General features: G+C 39.9%; 1 protein-coding gene across 3 annotated transcripts in view; it reads left to right on the top strand.

Moving 5' to 3' along the window:
• KCNQ1 (potassium voltage-gated channel subfamily Q member 1) overlaps positions 1 to 21,212 on the top strand; it is a 279,006-nt gene that overhangs the window by 55,550 nt on the left and 202,244 nt on the right. For all 3 annotated transcript variants that reach the window (XM_053393727.1, XM_053393717.1, XM_053393737.1), the window contains exons 3-6: positions 18,353 to 18,479; positions 19,518 to 19,596; positions 19,989 to 20,085; positions 20,916 to 21,056. In XM_053393727.1, coding sequence (XP_053249702.1) covers positions 18,353 to 18,479; positions 19,518 to 19,596; positions 19,989 to 20,085; positions 20,916 to 21,056 — 444 coding nt within the window. The remainder of the gene's footprint in view (positions 1 to 18,352; positions 18,480 to 19,517; positions 19,597 to 19,988; positions 20,086 to 20,915; positions 21,057 to 21,212) is intronic.

Below are 21,212 nucleotides of genomic sequence, written 5' to 3'. Positions count from 1 at the left end.
GTTCGTGTTTAGACAAGTAAACCATTACAGGTAAAAAGCTCAAAATGCTGTTGGCTATTTGTGTGTGTGTGTCTGTGTGTGTTTATTTTAGGCTCTTGGTTTTTTGAGTCACTGCTGGACCGTTAAGATACTGAGCTTTTACATAATATAAAGCTACCCGTCACTTAGCATCAGATATTTAACAATGATGCCACCATGTTCAGATTGCAGCATCTGGGTTCCAGACTTGAGCTTTGATACGGTAGGTAGAGGCTCTCTTATTTCAGGGCTTTCTTCCTGTTTTCTTCCCAGCCATTTCCCATCTGTGTGATGGCTGTCCCTCTGCCCTGGGGGTTGGGCACCAATGCAGCTGGTGTCCTTGCCAGCAGGCTTTCCTCCTGGAGAAAAGATATCTCATTATATCTCTGTAAAGGGTAATAAACCTCTGGATGTGTTTCCCCTCTCCCAAATACTAAAATAAAAAGCTGCGGGTGAGCAAATCACTCAATAAATCACAATTCCTGGGATAATGGGAAATGCACTTTTTATTTTACTTTTCATCATTTATATTTCCACGCAAGCTTCTGTTTTCTCTCTCTCTCCTAAGTACTGTTTTTAACAGAATAAAAGGTCACGTTTTCTGTTTGTCAGCCGTGTTTCAGCGTAAACAGGTTTCCAGATCACCTATAATAGGCAAATCTTTTGATATTTTAAAATGACCGTAGTAGTGCAGTACAAGCTGCTGCTGGTGTTTTGTGTGTGTCTGTTTTGCTGGTTTAATAATATCAGAAGCGCTGAATCCATTCTCTTTTGAACTTACATATTAAGATGAGGTAATCATTAGCAATAAGTCCATTTTTGGAAAGAGGGAAATATGCTGTGCAGGAATCAGCTGTCAAGAGTGCAACTCTGGACCGGGCGACATCTCGAAGAGGACTGACAATGGAGAACCTCTGTCATTTAATTTCTGCTCTTTGTTTCTTTGCAGCAGGACAGAGTTTTCCAAAATATATAAGATGAACCTTGTGCAGTCCAGTGCTCTTAGTTTTGATATCTTGAACCATGGGAATAAGTATTTGTCAGAGCTAAACAGTTGTGATAGCTGCAGTGATACCAACTCACCGTCAAACTTTGGTATTAAAAAGAGGCATAGCTCAAGCTTTGATTACAAAAGGTCTGACTTTCAATCCTGGTATCTCCAGGTAGGGCTGTGAAAGACCCCTGTCTCATACTCTGGAGACTTCCTGCCAGTAATACTGAAGTACAGTAGCTGCACCAATAGTCTGGGTTTTGAGGTAGCTTCTGATGTGCCAGTGTGAACTATGGTATCTCAAACACATCTACACATGTTCCTCAGGTCTTCTGGAATGAGTTATTGGGTTAACCTTCACACCAGCTGTATTCCATAATCAGGTCATCATCCTTTACTCAGTACTTCTGTTTCTCTTTAAGTGTTTGCACTTTTACCTATACCTTGATTGAAGATAGTCATAGTGATGTGTGTGTATTTCCCTTTTTATGGTAATACATTAAAAAAAAAAAGCAGAACACATGGATCACTTAGATGCTTCTAAGATCTCCACATGTCTTCAGTCTTGTGCTTCTTCTCCCCTTTCTTTCAGTAAATTAAACCTTGTGTCATTGATGTTTATGTATCCGTACATGCCCCATCTAGTTGATGTGTATGCAAAGTTCTCCTCTGGGCTCTCTTTTTATCCATGAAGAAGATTGGTTTGGCAATGTGTTCCTTGCACAGTTGGTCGGCTGAACTGTCCATGTATATATATATATTCTCCTTTGGGGGAGGTGATTGATGTGCACAGTGAAGTAGGATCAAAGGAAGAGCTGGGGAGAGGGGAGCTGCGGTTAACAAGAATGCTGAAACATGAAAACATACTTATTGAATGTAACTGGTGGTCTAGCCCTTGTTTATAAAAATAAATCTTATGAAAGATGCACTTATTTCTATTAGTCTGCGATGTATATGTCTAGACCGATGAGCATATATTTTCTCTCCCTTTCTATAAAAACCACTTTTTAAACAGCCATTGCTTCAAGGTAACAGAGTCTAAAAATCATGTGTGTAAAAATAAACATTCTGTTTTAAGTTGATGAAGGAATCTATTATATTTGCAACGGTCTTTTGATTTATGAGGTTGCTTTGAAGGAGGGGGCACTTTGTGATTTGTGGAAAAAGAATTTGCTTTTCCAAAATCGGCTCTATAATCCAGTTTTGCAATTACAGTTGCTATACCCTTGGGGTCTATTGGTGGTTGAGAAGCTAGTTATGTATGCAGATAAATGTGAGTGTAGATAACAGAAGCAATGGCTTCTGATACCATCATAGGTGTTAATTACTTAGGAATAGTACAATGATTCTGTTATCACAAATTGTTGCTTCTGTGATCGGCCACCATGCATATTTGGCACATATATATTACTTTTAAAGAAACTAGTGTGCAAATATTTTATTAATGGCAAGGAGAGTGATGGTATAGGGAGCAAAATCAGTTGGGGAGTCTGCAGAAATGCTTAACAGGGGGGAAAAATCAAATACAAAAACAAAAGTACAAATCCACAACAATAAAGTAAGCTCAACTCCACACCTACCAAAAATTTCAAGGGTTGTAACCAATGTCAGTCATACTCAGAGTGGACCTTTTGCAGTTAATGGACATGACTAACTTCAGTCCATCAATTTCAGGTGGTTTACTCTGAGCATGACTAATGTCAGATACAAGCCAATGAAATTCTAGTGTGCCCTATGAATATGGCAGAAAAATAAAAGCATATTTTGTAGCGGAAGAAAAATTTCAGGAAATTAGGGGACGGGTTTCAGCACAACACTGCCAGGACTAAAACTAAAAGAACTCAGCTGTGTTGGCTCTTTTTTATGTTTCCTTTGACAAATGACTATTTATTTAAGATAAGGTAGACAAATAATTTGGTTTGGGGGTTCTTGGTGACTTAACTTTGAGAGAATGCCTAGCCACATTTCTAGCTGGTGGAACTGGTTGTAACAACACACAAGTGGTTTAACATTGGAGTGACCTTACTCATAAAAGAAAATTCAGCCCTTCCTTTGTGTGAACTGGAAAATTGCTACATGACAAGGAGAAAAAGAGCTGAATGGTGCATTTCTGAACAGCATCTCCCAGAAGTTTCACATTAATGTTAAAAAGCACGAGGGACAAGATTAATACTATGAGGGGCAGCACCTTGAGGGGACTGACAGACAAGAAAAGAGCCCCTGGAAAGTAGTGCTTCGGGGCTCCTCTTTTTCATGTGGCCCAGGACAATTGGATACCATGGTTGGCAATATCACATCAACAGGGCACCAGTACCAGCATCTGTCTCCTGGTCATAGCTGTCAACTTTCCCCTTTTCTTGCAAGGAATCCTATTCGAAATAAGGGAATTTCCCTTTAAAAAAGGAAAACATTGACAGCTATGCTCCTGGTGTAGGTGAACTACCAAGGCAACATAGACATATCTTACTGCATTAGTGCCATTTTATTGATTACACTTCATTAATGAAATAACTATCAGCTGTATTCAAAGCTAGATAATGTTTGCTGGTGTTGTGTATGTTGCATTGTTATCAAGTCAAAGCAACAGAGTTTTATTAACTAGAAGACATAAGCCAGCCTCTCACCTTTACAACCTACTCTGTAAGTTCCCTGTGGAGTTAACACTCCCTCTCCATCATCTTTGGCTTGTTGTTACAGCTTCAAAGACATTCTAAAGCCTTTGTTGAATTGATCATTAACTCTTCAAAGTTATAATTAGACATTTGAACTTGAGTCCATTTAAAGAGAAGAATGCAAGAATGAAAATGGTGGCCACAATTGTTTTTCTCCTCTTATGGCTCATCATAGTAGCAAGTGATGAATTAGTGGACTGAAACGAGATATCTAAAGCTTTGAAGGAAGCATAGTGATAGAGAGACACTAATCTGAAGAAGAGCTTTTCCCTTTGATAGTATTCATCCTTAGTTCAACAGAGCATCGAGACTGGGATTTACAGACATGGTTTAGTTAAAAGTTAAGCAACGAGATTGCACTTTAAATAGGAGATAATTAAGCATGTGCTTCACTTCCCTGTTTAAATCAGTGGGGAGATGGAGGCAATGTGTGTTGGTGGTTCTCATATCCCAGAGATTGGTCAGTTGCCTGTTCTGGATGGGATTGCACTCCCTCTGAAAAAACAGGCTCAGAGTTTGGGATCCAGCTTTGTCACGAGAAGCTCAGGTAGCCTCAGTGGCCTTTTACCAGCTATGGCTGGTATGTCAACTACAGTCAACTACTGGAATTGTGTGACCACGGTGCTCCATGCATTGGTAACCTCAAGGCTTGATTGTTGCAATGGGTTCTGTGGGGGCTCCCTTTGGGTTTGGTCCAGAGGCTTCAGCTGCTGCAAAATGCTGCGGCTAGACTGCTAATGGGGGCAGACTATTGGCAACACATAACTGCAATGCTCTACCTGACCAGGGTCAAGGTTCTTAGATTAATTCACAAGGCCCTTAACAATTTGGTCCAGCATACTTCAAGGACTACCTAATTCCTTATAACCCTGCCTGATCACTAAAGTCTTTGGGGAAGTCACTGTTAGTGGTCCCTTGAAGCTTGGATGCACAACTTATATCCACCAGGAGCCATGTATTTAGTATTGTGGACCCAATTTTATGGAACTCTCTTCCAGCTGAGGTCAGGCAGGCCCCTCCCTACTGAACAGCTGGCTCTTACTGAACCCATTTTTATTCCAGCAGGCCATTTTAACTGATTATTTTTTAAAACTTTTTGTATTGCATCCTTGTAACCCAGTTAGAGATGATTGTATTTTAAATAATAAAACAGAATAAAACTGTGGCCGGATTGTGCCTTAAGCTTCTTAACTGTCTGGCAGCATCTGCTACAACAGTACAGTGCGCATTATGTCTACCAGTCTGCTCACACAAACTAATATAGGGTAGTAGAGAATTACGCACACACGAGTTCCAACAGCTTTAAACAATACTAGCTAGCCTAAAAGTGATGGCTAAGGGGCTGGAGATAGGGAAATTGCCATTGAAGATTCTGTCTGAGATGCTGGGAGAACCTCAGCTTTGGGTCTCCCACTTTTGCCTCACTGTCTTCTGGTGGAGGGTTTGACTAGACAACAGCTGGTAGCTACTATAGCACGGCTGCACAGTGGATGGGAAAGCCTGTCTCTATGGTAACAGTGAAGGCATTGGATGTGCCTCACTCTGCTCAATCTGGGGAATAGCTAGCTAAAGACATCTGGTCTGTGTAGATAAATCTCCAGGGAAATTAGCTCATTTCATCTGATAGTAACTACAGAAACATTGGACTCTGTTTAATAGTGTGATAATGAACACGGGAGATAGCAGACTAGCTCAACTGTTCTGCAAGTCAAAACCAATCTTTGTTTAGGCAGATTGTTGCTTCAGGTTGAGACTTTAACTAATGTCTCCCTCAGATGATCTTGGCTGTAGTTATAATCTGAGTGTTAAAAACAGTATTTTGAGGAGATAATACATTCTCTTGAAGAAAGGAAACTTGCTTTATACAGAGTTTTTAAAACAATAGCTGGCCATTTTCCTTTCCCCCTTTAAAACAAAAACAAACCACTGAATGTGAAGTTATAAAGTTTGTGTCACAATACTTAGGCTGGTACACAATTATGTTTGTTTGTGTGTGTGTTTATAGAAGTTGTGCGCTGTCTCCACAAACTACAGGGTGGTCCACAGTATAGAAACTTAATATATTAATACAATTAATAATACAACTGTTGATTGGTGTAGCAGATGATGTGATGGACAATTTGATTCTCTCAAATGGGTATGGAAGGGAAGGGAAGGGAAGGGAAGGAAAGGGGAAAGTCTCTTTTTCGTCTTGCTGGCTCCAATGTCTGTGTTTATATGAATGTAAACTATATGCTGTGCCTTTTTATAGACTGTAACTCGAGGCTATGGAATAATAAAATGACATAACCTGGAAGAACATACAACAGCATATATTTTCCCCTCTTTTCCTTATTTTCCTCTCTACACTTGTGAGTCTCTAATGAGCTAAGATGTCCAGATACGAGAATTTGCTGAAGAGTAATAATATCATGTCATTTCTAGCTTGTTAATTGCCTTTCCACATTACTGCTCTCAGGGCAGTTTACAACCCACAGACATAATGAAATATACAACAGGAATCACATTTCCATCCTTTGGCAATTCATAAAACACCTAAAAGCAAATTGACAACATTTAAGAGTCCATTTCACTTGTAGCAGGGGTTGCCAGTCTGGTGCCCTGGGATCCAGTGATGTGCTAGGCTGAACTTCTTTTTTAAGGAAATCTATAGCCTTCCTGGAAGGAAAGTTATGAGGCAAAATGTGCAGGTATCTTCTAAGTGATTTATGTGAAATGAGAGTGGTGTGGCTGCCTTGAATATTTTTTTCTAGTACTGAAGAATACTCCCTGTTATGATTAGACAGCAACAATATCTCTTCTCTATTTCTCACTGTGTGTGTATGCAAGCTCTGTAATCAGAACCACCAGGATATAGCTGACTTCCCATGGTAAGCATAATTTTGTTTTACCACCATGTTGTGACTGGTGGCCCTGCACTTTCTCCAAATTAAAAATGTGCCCATTGATCCAAAATTTTTGGTTAGCCCTGCCTTATCAGCAAACAAGAAAACAAAACCACTCCCATCAATATAACTGTGTCAGGTTTGTACTATTTATCATTCTAAGGGAATGAGCTGAAGTTTTGAAGGAACTTGCTTTCGTTGCATGAATGAGTAAAAATAGGCAGAGTGCAAGCTGAATGTGAAAGGAACCTGAGATATATTTACTGGTTCTAAAATTAGACTAAGATTGCTGCCAAAACCACCATGGCCAAATATTTCTGTGGAAAACATCAGTGCAGTGATGTATAACTGGCTTGAATATACAAATATCCCAAGTTTAGCTACTTGGAGTGTGTTTCCTCTGTCCAAAATAAATCTACAATGTATTCATTATGGAAAAAATAAGATGCATTTTGTTGGCTAACTATTTAACTTTGGACTAGTAAAGCAAAGTCATATATGGAACAACTCTTTCTTATATGCAGCTCTTATTGTTTTCTGATTCTTGAAATATTTTTATATTATTTAAAAAAACCCCTATTTTTATTTTGTTCTGAATGTATCCAGTTTAGAACAAATTTGGCAACATGCTCTTTGGAACTAGCTTGTTATTAATTAGTAGAAATAACTGTACTGAGAAATGCAGTGTGTTTACCGAAAGCTGTAACTTTCTAGGGGCCATGTTGCATATAGGGATGCAATGTTGCCAGCAGTAGGAATTTGACCTTTTGAGACAAAGTGGTGTCATGATAATGGAATGTGATGATGTCACATTGTGACCCCTGCTAGGCCAGAGGTTAAAAGCACATCGTGATGTGGTATGTGAAATTGTAATTCAGAAATGAGCACAACATTTGTTTACCATTTTTGGCATCGGCATAAAGTAATTTTGGATTACTTGTTATCTTCCAAGCCAGGCTGTACCTTTGCACAGTTTATTTGTTTTATTAGTTATATTTACACTCAGGCCTTTCATTTGGCAAAGCATCATAAATGCTTTTCTGCATTTATGCACACACAGGAAAACTCAGCCCTTCTTACTGAGTTGATCCAGTAAAAGTATATTGTCTTTGTTTTAGTGGATGTGGAAAGAAAATGAAAACTTAAAAAATGTTTCATTAGAATTTTCTCTCTCCCTCTCATCCTTATTAACCAAGATACAGCAGGGTATCTTTAATTTATTTTTAACTGTATCCCTCTTCAGTTGCCTTAGGATCCCTGAGGTATGGTAGGACACTTCTGATACCACATTGATGGGAAAGGAGCATGCCTGAATATCAATCATGGTCAGACATTTTGATAGTCAACCAGTCTGATTATCGATAAAGCAGCCATTGTGGGTAGAATTCTTGAATCTATTGGAATCTCCATCTTAGTTCTCATTTTTTCCAGCGATTTCCTTTATCTCCTTGCCACCTCTGTGTGTTTTCCACACTGCCACTCCAGCCTTCTGCCAATGCACACTCAGATCCAGCCTAGCTGGCGAATTGGAAATCCCCTGCAGAGGTTAGACACTAGGAAAGCAGCCTGATCCTGGCAACTCTGGAAGCAAATTGCACTTAATGGTACTTAGATAAATATTTTTCCCCACCCCATCACGTCCCAAGTCCCTCACATGCCGTCAGGAACTGCTGGATCTCTGTGCATGTGCCCTGTGTGTTGACCCTTTCAACTGCAGGTGGCTGCTTCTCAGTGACATACCTTCAGACTCTGGACTGGCTTTGCCTATCCAGGGTGGTCGTTGGATCCCCCTGGACAGGAAGAAGTCCTGTTTTAATTAAGTTGACCTTTGTTCATGCAGCAGCTTCTTCCTGAGATCTGGTCTTTTCCTGTGTCCTTGGTTACCTTTTGATCTTGACTTCGGGCTTGCCCCTCAGTCCTGCCTCCTGGTTTGTCCTGTTTCTTACTTACTTTTTTCTACTGATTCCTGGCTTGCTCCTTGACCCTGTCTCCAGGTTTGCCCTGTGGTCATGACTTACTCTTTGGTCCAGACTGGTTCCATGGCTCCTGGTTCACCTCAGACTGTTGCCCATGGCCCAGCCCTGATACATGCAGTCTTCTCATATAATCCTACCCTTGACTCAAGCCCAGATTGGCACTGAAATGGAGTTTCCTTAACATCCACTTTTTGCTGTCTTCAGTGTTTCTCAGTACATCAAACTATAAGAGTCTGGCTAAATTCTCTCCTCTCATCTCATCTGTGTTGTGGCATCCTACACATCTGTCTCTCCGTAGCCTCATTCCCTGCCCACAAGCTCATTTAAATAGCTGAAAAGTTTCTCAATAGCTTCTCCACCTTCCCACCTTTTGCCACTGCCCAGTCAGGTGAAGCACTTCACCTCATCACTCTTTCAACAACACAGAGGAAGAGACCTAGAGATAGCCGTGGTTTGAAAAGAGGGAACTGGGATAGTGATAGAGACAGTCGCCTGTGCTGCACTGTAGGGAAATTTTTATGCAAGAAAATCAGGTGATCTTCATCTCTGAAAATTGACTGGTGTTTTGTCTTTTAAATGTACTTTTAAAAGAGTATAATTTAGGAAAATGAACAAGTAACTATGTTTTAATGAAATTAGAATTTATCGCCTAATACTTTGGTATTAGATGAAAATTTGGAGGAAATCCAGTCATTCTGAATAGTACATTTGAAAATGCATGCTTCAGGATAAAGAATTTGACCTTCTGTTTCAGGTAATAAGTTGAATCCAATCTTACATCTTCAGTCTAAAGACAGGAGACTTATTTGAGCTTTCAGTCATGCAATTAAGAATCACATGGAGACAGAGAGCAGGGCTGCAACTGTGGGACTTCCTCCCACCCTCATGACCTTGGGCAATCAGAGTCCCACATCATGGGGGGGGGAGCCTCTGTGAATTTTTAATCAATGGGGTTCTTAATTGTGTGGAGTCAAGGCCCAGAGGGGGCAATGATCATAGTATCAATTAAGTGCTGAAGATTATAGCCTAGGTAAAATTGTATAAGTCTCTCAGGGAGCGTGTAATTCACTTTTACAGTTTGCAGCCATTTAAATGCTGCTGCTTTTGGTTACCCAGTAGAGTGATTCAAAAAATTATAATGCACCTTTAAGCACACGTTGTATTCTAATTATACTCTTGGTATTCCCTGAGAAGATCTCTAGAATTTCATGGAGATGGCTGCAGCATCAAGTCAATGCGGGGTGGGTGTTGGTACTGTTTTGCCTCTTCCCTTGTCCCCTTGGTGTGTAACATCCAGCCTGGTTAAATGTTTTGGAGAACTCAAAAGCTTGCTCACAATCTTTTTAACATTTTGATCAACCGCTAAAAAAAACAAAACAAAAAAAACAAAATGTAGAATTGTAGAGTTGGAAGAGACCCCGAGGGTCATCTAGTCCAACCTCTTACAGTGCAGAAATCTCAACACAGAATCTTCATTGTCTTCAACTTCTTCAAATTTAAATTTAAATCTCAATGCCTTCCATATGCACTGCATCAGGAAGATTTTGGGCATCACATGGTAAGACAGAGTCTCAAACACCAGCAGGTCCCAGGGCAGGCTACAACAATTTATAATCCAGTATTAAAAACAATTAAATTACAATCACAGGAATAGGGTAGGTCCTGAAAAAACACATTTCAGATGGCAATGCCATGGTAAAAACATTTATCTTCAGCAGTTGCCGAAAACTGTATAGTGAAGGTGTCAGACCCACCTCTTAGGGGGAGAATTCCCAAACTTTGGGTCTGCCAAAGAGAATTCCCTCTCCTAAATTTCTGTGGATGGTGGAACTTCGCCTCTCCTGATCTTAATATGTAAAAGGGTACTTTGGAGAACCTGGTAAGGTACAGCTTAAACCCCTGCAAATAAAAGGACATTTAGGTTGAAATCCTATAAAGGACTGCACTGTATCAACTTGTCAGACAGGTTCTTTGAGATGGTTCTGTGCACAAGTGTAGCATGGAACATAAAGGAAGGTTCACAAGCTTATAACTGTTCCTAATTTGGAGAAAAATGTAGCAGCGGGGGGCACACAAATAGTCAAGATTCAGAATGTGAGCACTCCTTTCAGCAGGCTCATAAATAAAGGAGAGCATAATTATTTTGCTCATTGAGTAGTATGTAGCTATAGCTGTAAGTGGATCACACTTAAAGAACAACAATTAACAGTAAGCAATGCCTTTCTTTGGGGATGTCTGTAACCCCAAAGTTCTGAACAAACAAAGGAATAATTTGCACCATGGATTGACGCTCCAGTCATAACTTAGCTAAAGATGGGAATTATTTCTTTTGAATATCTGAATCTTACTTGCCAGCTATCTCTTGCTTCAGGGTAATTTACATTACATCCAGCTTCTAGATTTTGAATGGAAATATTTTTGTACGCTTTGGCTAACTTTTAGAGGCAACATTATAATGCTTACTGAACGAGTTTTGCATGCTTATAAGTTGGGAGGTTTTTTAAAAATTACCACTGGTGCATGTATTTTTTTGTGAGGTGTATTAAGTGCCCACAGACTACAGCTTGAGTGTATAACTGTTATTGCAGCTGTGTGGAGGAGCATGATGTGTATTCCCTGGAGCGGCCTTGGGAGAAAACCCAAATATGTTGAGGCAAAAGCAGGTTGTGTTTATGGAAATGTCAAACAGAAATATGGAGCTTGAACTCTTATCACAGTGGAGTGTGACATCAACAACAGCTTAGGGATTGTACAGATGTGAATGAATAACAGTTATGTGGTAGATTTATTTTTAATTTCAGGACCAAAATGGCTTCATGCCTTTTTAATAGGTTTTTAGAAACAGAATCACTTACTTTAACTTTGCTTTCTCATTTGGTTGCAAACTGCTAAGACTTGAAATAAAAGTTGGTCCTTTTTAAAAGTGTACTCAACAGTTCATTATGTTGGATTACATTAACAGTTCATTACATAAAGACTTTGAAAGGAAGGCACAGTAAAGAGCTTGGATGCCCGGTTTAGTTTCTTCATCTACTAAAAAGAACCTTGTGTAAAAAAAACCTTGATATTGATCAGTACCTCATCTTTTCACATGTAAAATTAGCTGTTTCCTACTTGTGCCACTGATGGCTGGGATTCAAAGTGCAACATGCATTGCTCTGCTTATACATGGGGGCTTCTCTGCTCCCCTTTTGCAACAACAGCTCTCATGATCCCCCAAAGCCCCCTTCCCACTAGGAAACCACTCGTTGCTTGTGCCCATTGGGCTGGATCTTAACTGTAATGTCTGGCGTGGTCTCTTGAATCCCATTCCCCAAAGAGTCACATAATTGCCAGTTATAGCAAACAATTCAGACCACAAATGCATAGTCACTTGCCAAACGGACTGTGGATTTCTAGAAGCTGATGGTTCAGAAAACAGATAGGCTTTAAAACAGGGGTGGGGGATGTTCTTGGCTCTGCAGGCCAGATCCTTATCAGAACAGGCCTTCAGGACCAAATTTGACAGGTCAGTGGGGCTGTCCACTTGTCAATCGCATGATGTCACAATGACATCAGACTGGGTTCTTTGACGTCCAAAGAGCCCTGCAGGGTGCTTTAGAGCAGTGTTCCCCAACCTTGGGCCTCCAGCTGTTTTTGGACTACAACTCCCATCATCCCTCGCTAGCAAGACCAGTGGTCAAGGATGATGGGAATTGTAGTCCAAAAACAGCTGGAGGCCCAAGGTTGGGGGACACTGCTTTAGAGCACCTGAGGCTTTCGCTTTTCCACTTATCAGCTGATAGTGAGAGGGTGGAAGCCTGATTTCTGCAGTCTTCAGCTGCAAATGCAAGTTTGCCACAGGGAAGCCACCAGTGCAAAGGATCCGTCAGCTTCACTGCCCCTCAGCTTAAAGGTGGTAGAGCCAATGTTTGATTTCCCTTGACAAAGCATTCTTAGGAGAACTCTTTAAGACTCACAATTGTGTATTGTTGGCTACATCTCTACCTGCCCTCTACATGTGACACGAAGTGTGGGGCAGGTTGGTGTAGTTTAGGGTAAATTTGAACCCCTGTTGAACCCTGTTTGGCCCTTAGGCCACAGGTTCTCAAGCCCTGCTTTTAAATGGTTAGTGCTAGCCCTGCAAAATCTGAGCATTCTGGTGTAAGAGAGAAGTTGAGTTTGTGTATAAAGCTATACTGTATGTACATGTTTAAGGCCACAACCGTATACCCTGTTGCCTGGAGAAGCAGCTGACCCATGGGGGGGTGACGACGACCCCTGCTGTCCTAATTTCCTGTCATTGAAGCTGCTACTACTGGCCAGTAAGGAGAGTGGGTGGGACGAGGTGACAGGATGTTAGAGCTGTGTGGATGTACCAGGGAGTAATCCCCATTGATTTCAGTGGGACCTCTGGTAAACATGCATAGTGCTGAACTGTAAATAACCTTACTTCAAGAGTTTGTATCTATAATCAAATGGTGAACTGCTCTGCTAGCTCAGAACTAAGTGTTTATTCTTTTAAGTGATACCAAGCCAACCTTCTGAAAAGGGTGCAGTTAAATTGTGTATGATTTCAAATTTTTAGTGTTTTTTAGATGTCTTCTTCAGCATCTAAAAGTTTTCTTTAAAAAAAAAAGCTCTAAATTAAACTGGCCATCACTGTAGTAAACCAGAGGACTCAGTATAGTTTGCGTGCAAATTCCAAATGAATGTCGTCTAGCCAAGCCAGAAGTTTAAAAATATCCCTGTGTAGTCATTTGCCAGAAATGACTGCATGTGAAATTTGTCAGGCACAGGTGCACCATGGTCTTGTCTTGGGAGGCACAACTTTTCCTCAAAGCAGAGGAAAAATCATTAGCCCAACCCTTGCTGAAGTCAGCAGAGTGACAATAATCCTTTTCATTTAGGATTTGGCTTGTGTTTATGGTTGCAGTTTTCAGTGAAGCACACCTAACTCCTAGCTCTTTATTATGTACACTCTGTGTTAGGACAATTCTGGTTAGACCTTATCACCTATGATTAATTTATTTAAGGGAAAGCAGCTTGATTCCAAATGTTTCTGCACAGTAGAGTTCCTACATAATGTTGTGGGATAAATCACTTGCTACTTAGCTTCTTGTCCCTAAAATGTGGGTCTAGCAAAGTCCTTAGTGCTAACAAAGTGAATAAGGAGATGATTCAGGCACAGTGTCAGGATCCAACTCAGCATTTACCAAGGTCGCAAAAAATGGAGGGCTGAGTCACCAAGAATTCGTCTAGAGAAATGAGAATTACTCTAATATTTCTATTTCAGTATTTTTCCCTAAAATGTTATCTCAAAAAAATAGAGAAAAAAAAACCCTACTGCCCCTCACATGTTTACAAACCTGTGTTTACTTCACAAATTATATTTCTCTTTAGAGAAAGGCAGCCAAGACTTTGTACAAAGACTGGCAAGTACACATACATGTTGCCTCCTGCACAGCAATTGTCAGCTGCAGAATCCCATCATGAAGTAAAATTTGCACACACAAGGGTCCCTCATTCTAAGAGGATCAAGATGGTTAGAAACTGTAAATTTCTGTCTGCCTCTTTGAAGTGTGCCAGAGATAAAGTTTTAATAAATGTAGATGCTCTGCAGGTACATATCCCTGATCTCCTAATTATCAGTGTTTCTTCTACCAGAAGCATTTACGTTTAGGCCAAGGTTGCTGCTTTGCAACTGGCTATCAAACACATGAAAAGATTCTTAGTGTGTGATGACCTTTAAAGCGTCTGATATAAAGAATGTAATAATTACTGGAAAGAGTTTTTCAATAACATGTACAGAGTTGGACACATGTTTTGGATATCATACAGAGATGGGAGGGCAGAGTTTCCACACCAGCAACAGATTCTTCTGGAAGTGGAAATGCTGGCATGGAATATTCCTGCCATGATGTAATGACTGGTGTTGTATGGTTCAGCCCTGAGATTTGTAGCATGTGCTCTGGTTCATATAGCTTTGACCATGCTGTCAGAAGTGTAGGTGCGACTGCTAATTTATAATTTCTGTCATATTTAACAAGGTGATATACTATTCCCATAATTTAGGCAGAAGTCAGATTAGGATCTACTGGTAGAATTTTGGGTCCCTTGCAGCAGCAGATCAGCAAGAGTTACTGACTCCCACTTGCTTAACAGTAGCAATGAACAATGAAAATAAGTTTTCCCCTCCTTGCCTAAACTAAGCTGCTCAAACATAGACAGTTTGGGGGCAAACGAAGAGTGGCTTTTTGTGTGAAGGGGCTGTAAGCTCTGTCCTAGTACTGGATGCAAATTCCTGGGCAGAGAACTTGATCAGAAGCACCTGTCCTTCATTTCTAAAGGTATATTTTTTGCATACACATATATTTAAATGGCTTTTCATTTTCTAGCCGGAAGGCTCCCAGACTTTAAGCTCAACAGAAAACAAGACAGGTGGTGGATCTTGGCATTCTCCCAAGGCAGAAAGTTGCCCGCCTCTAAGTTATAGTGCGCACATGTCACTGCTGGTACAGGAACAGTGTCATTTGCATTAAGGCACAATTAGGAATATCTGTTCTGCAGGTCTAATTATGTCCTAGTTTGGCCCGGGAGAACGTTGTCCACAAATCATGCTCACCTGTCTCACACCTGTGATGTCAGTTGAGGGGCAAGTATGGGCATGGCTACAGAAGAATAATTGGGAGCTGAAAGTGAGCTCCTGAGAATTCCTTCGCAAGTAGGTGAGCACTGATCACCTGATAGGCAGTAACAGGGAGCTTCACTGACACTGAGACCGTGCCTTCAAAGGGGCTGATCAGCAGTTACAGGGAGTCCCTTTGAAGCCCATTTGCAGGAAGTTTAGATTCACATGGAACATTTCCCCCCCTTTTGCATGCGTCTGTTTCTCCCACCTGCCAAAAATTGGGCCTTGAGAGATGGGAAATAAGAATCCAGCCTGCTGGCTGGATCTGATTCTCCATCTTGGCATAAGAACACGAGAAGTGCCCTGCCTCATTAGACCAAAGGCTTGATCTAATCATTCAACTTCTTCTCCCACTGGCCAACCATATGCCTATGGGAAGCCTACAAGCAGGACCTGATCGCAACCGAACCCTCCCCACTTCTGGTTCCCAGCAAATTCCATAATTTAACTGTATGCTGTCTGAAGAAGTACTTTCTTTTGTCTGCCTGGCATCTTTCAGCATTCAGCTTCATTGGATGTACCTGATTATTATTGGGTGGGATGAGTTGCTCTTTCTATCCACTTTCTCCACACTGTGCATCATCTCATACATGTCTATGGTGCTCTCTCTTATTCACCTCTTTTAAACTAAAAAGCCCCCAAAGTTATAACTCCTTCCCATAAGGGGAGTTCCTCCTGCTCTTTTACTTGCCCTTTTCTGAATCTTTTCCAGCTCTACCATATCCTTTTTGATAACTCTTGTTTGCGTTTTTTGCTTGTGTCAGCTATTCCCTCCAACACACATATTTTCTCATTTCTCTTCTGCTCACACTTTACGCCCTTAGTATATTGGATTGAGTTTGTTTTAACATAGGTATATGTCGTGCAATCCTGTGCATATTTACTTGGAAGTTAACAATGCCCAATGAGGATTAATCCAGTGTGTTCAGGATTGCAGCTTCAGTCTGGTCCATGTACTGTATGAGACCTCAGAGTGGACTTCTGTAAATAGTGGCTGGGGAAACCCACCCAGATGGGTGGAGTATTATTATTATTATTATTATTATTATTATTATTATTATTATTATTCAGTCAGAGGTTTATGTACATCAACATTCTGTCAGAAATTCTAGCTTGTTTTGAATAGTTCAATAAAAACACAACTCTCCACTGTGAGATTTTTTAGTGCCTAACTCATTCCTGATAACCCCAGTAAATTTGAAGCTATTAGTCCCAGTTTAAAACTGGAATAGCTGAAACGGAATCCTCAAAATGTAGCCTTGCTGCTTTTGTAAAATACCTTCACATCTAAATCACCGAAATTTCAGCTTCCTGTGGAATGGTATATATACTATAGGGTATATTGAAGTAGTTCATGAGGACTTGTTTGTTTGTCTTTCTAATGAGTGTCCCAACTTATTTTGAATATAAATAGCATAGCCTTTTGCCTGTCTGCAACTTTCTCTGGCAGCTGTGTCTAAATGTAGTGACAAAAATCAGTCAGCCAGCCCCCCACCCCCGATTACTTATTGGGCTTATACAAGGCGAGATATTAAATACACTTTTGTCTGTCACCCAGCCACGGGCAGGGGAGGGGGAATTTGCCAGTTGCTAACGGATACCTGGCATTTTTGTGTATGACCATGAAGAACAGCTTGTGAACTTTCACCTCTGATGTTTCCTGAATAACATGGGTCTCATTTAGGTCAATAAGCCTTTATCAAAACGTCAGGAGTGAAAAATGTGTCTTGGTGTAAGCCGACTGGTCGTTCTCTCCAGTTGCAGGAGTCTATAGAACAATCAATGTTCTCTAAGCTTGTCTGCATGTCATGCAAAGAACTGGATGACAGTAACCATTGACTACATGTCTGTTTCATTGTCTTTAGGGCAGCCCACATTTGCATATTTGTCAGTGTTCCTGTTATCCAATGAACCATGGAGGGTCTTTAAAAACACACAACTCTCATGCAAATTTCTCTCACACAACACTCCCCCCCCTGCACTTTGCAAATCTGAAAGCACTCACAACTTAGTCTTTTGTTTCTTTCTATTTTCGTACTCTTCTTACAAAATTAAACTCTAATTTGCATGTGTGGAGTTTTTGTTCAGAGCAACCCTTCTTTTCCCTTTCTCAGAGTTTGGTTTTGCTTAATCACTATTTATTTGTATTTTGGTGTGTTGAAATATGGTTGTTTTGCATCACATATATAGCACAAATCCCTTATAACTGCTCTTGATTACTGTATTATTATTATTATTATTATTATTATTATTATTATTATTATTATTAAAGACCCAGCTGACTTATCAGTTTGCTTATTAGCTGTTTTTGTCCGGGATGGGGTGAGAAGACCTAGGAGTTTTATTAATACACTGAAAAGGACACAATAGAATCTTAGGATTTGTGAGCACGTGTAAAAGTTAATAACGTATAAGCTAAGAGAAAAAGGTCTCTTGATATTTTCATGTATGCAGCTGGATCACTCACAGTGCAATCCTATACAAACTCAGAAGTAAGCTTCATTGAATGTAATGGGGCTTACACCCAGATAGATATATATCTGAGATTTCACTGCAATTCAGTATTTTTGAATTAGAGGGAGACTACTGCTCTCCACTAAATATTCTGCTTAAAAAATATGAATGAAAGGAAAAATAACTGCTCCATCACATGCTAAACTCCATTATCAGAGTCTGAGTACAGTTTTCCTATGAAATGAAACGCACACAAAAATATTTATTGCTTTTCCTTCTCACACTTTATAGATGTGAGACTTATACTTTTCTGATACAAGGTCTGTATTTATGCTATCTTAATAACATTATTGTTTTATAAATAATGGGTTTGAAATTAAAGTTGCAAACCTAATTAAACTTCCCATGAATTAAGTGCCATTGAACTTGGCTAAGACTTTGAGGAGATGAGATTAGGATCCAATTATGGCAAGCGGGATTTTGTTTTGTTTTTATCACATGGAAATCATCAAAACACCCTGTAATAGATTTTAAACTTTTAATCGTTCTCCTGATTGTTTGTTCCTACAGGGCTTTACCATATATTTTCTGACTCACAGTTCTCATATTTCATTTTCTGCTAATATCACCTGAAAAGTATTAAAAGCATGTTATATTAATCTGTGCCCCCCGTCTGTTTCCTCTAGGAAATTGTATTAGTGGTATTTTTTGGAACCGAGTATGTAGTTCGATTGTGGTCTTCAGGGTGCCGCAGTAAATATGTTGGCTTCTGGGGAAGACTTCGTTTTGCTAGGAAACCCATTTCTATCATTGGTGAGTATATAAAGTTCTCAGTGGCTCCCATTGCATAAAAGGAATTCCCATAGTGATTTCTCTCATTTTCAAAAAATAAAGAGAAAGTGTTTTCTTGTAAAAAAAAACAAAAACAAAAACAAAACAAAACACCAAAACCTCAAAGCAGTTTACAAAAAAAAGCAATAAAATTATCAGTAAAAAGAGTTAAAAACATCTATTTAAAACATTCAAATAAAAATTAAAAACAATTACAGTGGAAGCTCGGTTTTCGAACGTAATACGTTCCGGAAGACCGTTCAACTTCCAAAACGTTCGAAAACCAAAGCATGCATTTCCAGAAGCTCAATATGGAAGCCGTGTGGCACCTTCGGCTTCTGAAATGCATTCAAAAACTGAAGCAGTTACTTCCGGGTTTTTTGGCGTTCAAAAGCCGAAACGTTTGACTTCTGAGACGCTCGAAAACCGAGGTACCACTGTATAAGCTAGAAGAATATTAAAACACATCAACTTTATACATATCTAGGTAGGCTTGTCTAATGTGTTTTTAGTAGGTGTCAAAACACGCACCTGCTTGATGTGTGGATGCCGCCACACTAGAAGTCCGATTTCATACAAATGTGGTACAAGCATTACGCAGCATCTATAAAAGTGCCTGTTCCACAGATCAAAGCAATCAAGTGGGAGTATATGGGGTAAGGCGATTTCCCAGGTAAACTGGTCCCAAGTTGTTCAGGGCTTTCTATGCTAATAGTAACACTGTGAACTTGGCCCGATAGCAAATTGGCAACCAGTGCAGGTTTCTGAGCAGAAGTGTCATATGCTGAGAGGGTCTCACTCCTGTCAGCAATTGTATTCTATGCTAACTGCAACTTCTGGATCAAGTGCAAAGGAAGCCCCACACAGTACACATTGTAGTTATCTAGTCCTGAACTGCACGAACTACTATGGCTAGGCTTTCCCAGCCCAGAAAAGGTCATAGTTGTGTCAAAGGTGCTTCTAGCAATTGAGGCTGCCTGGGTCTCTGGTGACTGTATGTTGTTGTTTTTAATTTTCCAGATCTAATCGTAGTTGTTGCTTCGATGATCGTGCTTTGTGTGGGTTCTAAAGGCCAGGTTTTTGCAACCTCTGCTATCAGGTAAAATGATTAAATCTAATTTACAAATCCTTTCTTTTTTCCACCCTGTTAAAAAGTGTATCTCTTAATTCACTTTTCCCCATCCCATGTACTTGTTAGAATGTTAGAGTGGTTAGATTTGGACTGGGGCTTGGGAGGTTCAAATCCCCAATCACCCGTGAAGTTCACTGTGTGACCTTGAGCCACTTCCTCCCTCTTAGTGCAGCCTACTCTTGTTATGAGGATAAAATGCAGAGGGGGCAAATCATGTACGCTGCCTTGAGTTCTTTGGAGGAAAGGTGGGGTATGGATGTACTGACTAAATAATAACAATTTTAAAACTCACTCTTCCACTCTCAAACATCTGTTCTCACTTTTTTCATTCACTTTTCTTTTAATGAACTTCATTCTAGAGGCATCCGATTTCTGCAGATCCTGCGAATGCTTCATGTGGATCGTCAGGGGGGCACATGGAGATTGCTGGGGTCAGTAGTTTTCATACACAGACAGGTATGTAAAAACTTAGAAAGGAGGTTCAAGTGATAAGGATGTTTTACTGTTAGGCTGCCAGATTCCATAGACCATATACTGTTCTTGGGGTATCTTGGACTAAATGAAATCCCCTTCCCGCTGCTTCAGACTTTACTCACAGTTAATCACATTTAATCAGTTTAATGAATTAGCTGATTAACTAATGTTATTTGATTGACTAAGGCTGCAATCCTATACCTGGAGTCAGTCTGACTGAACTCAGTGATGGGGCTTCCTTTTAAGTAGACATATGTTTCAACGGTAAGGTTTCTTTTACTGGGTGACAGACCTAATAATTTTAAAATCTCTGTGTGTGCAAACAAACACCTCTAAAAATAATTTGCTGTGGTTTTGATGTAATTTGTTTCAGTTCTGCTAGTTCCGATCCTACTTTCTCTCACATATGGCCACTTGAATCCATTAAGTCTTATTTCTGAGTAGATGTGCATAGTATTGTGCTGTCAGTTAATCCTTTGTTGTTTTGAGAACAAGGTTAAAAATATCATTTTTCCAACTTCAGTTTGCAATTCTGCTGCATTAAAGTAACTGACAATAATATTTTTTTGACCTAGTATTAAGGTATAATGATTTGCTAAGTGCAAATTGGAAATATCAGGTGGTGGTCAACTAAGCATTATGCAGAGTAGAGTGACTGAAATTAATGAACTGTTTGATTAATGTTTAATCGGTTAAATTTAGTGTGGTAGCTGAGCCCAATAATCAGTCATTTGTTTTATAAAATAGCATTTGGCAGCAATATTCTATGTGCCTCTAGTTATTCATTAATTTGCTCTTATTCTTCTTTTCAGGAATTGATAACCACTCTGTACATTGGATTTCTAGGCCTGATTTTTTCATCTTATTTTGTGTACTTGGCTGAAAAAGATGCTGTGAATGATTCAGGCGAGCATGAATTTAGCAGCTATGCGGATGCCCTTTGGTGGGGAGTAGTAAGTATAATCCATAGTACATTTTCAAAATTAGAAGAGCCTTTTTGTCCTAATGTGATAATTTCTAGTATTTCTATCATATGTCCTCATTCAGGTGTAACACTTAAACTATTAATGATGGTGTTGCATCTAGTTTGACCATTATTCACAACATTT

The sequence above is a fragment of the Podarcis raffonei genome, chromosome 1 (genome assembly GCF_027172205.1).
Source record: "Podarcis raffonei isolate rPodRaf1 chromosome 1, rPodRaf1.pri, whole genome shotgun sequence".
NCBI lineage: Eukaryota > Metazoa > Chordata > Lepidosauria > Squamata > Lacertidae > Podarcis > Podarcis raffonei.
Note: the sequence above shows the minus strand (reverse complement) of the source record. Positions and strands in the feature narration are given on the sequence as shown.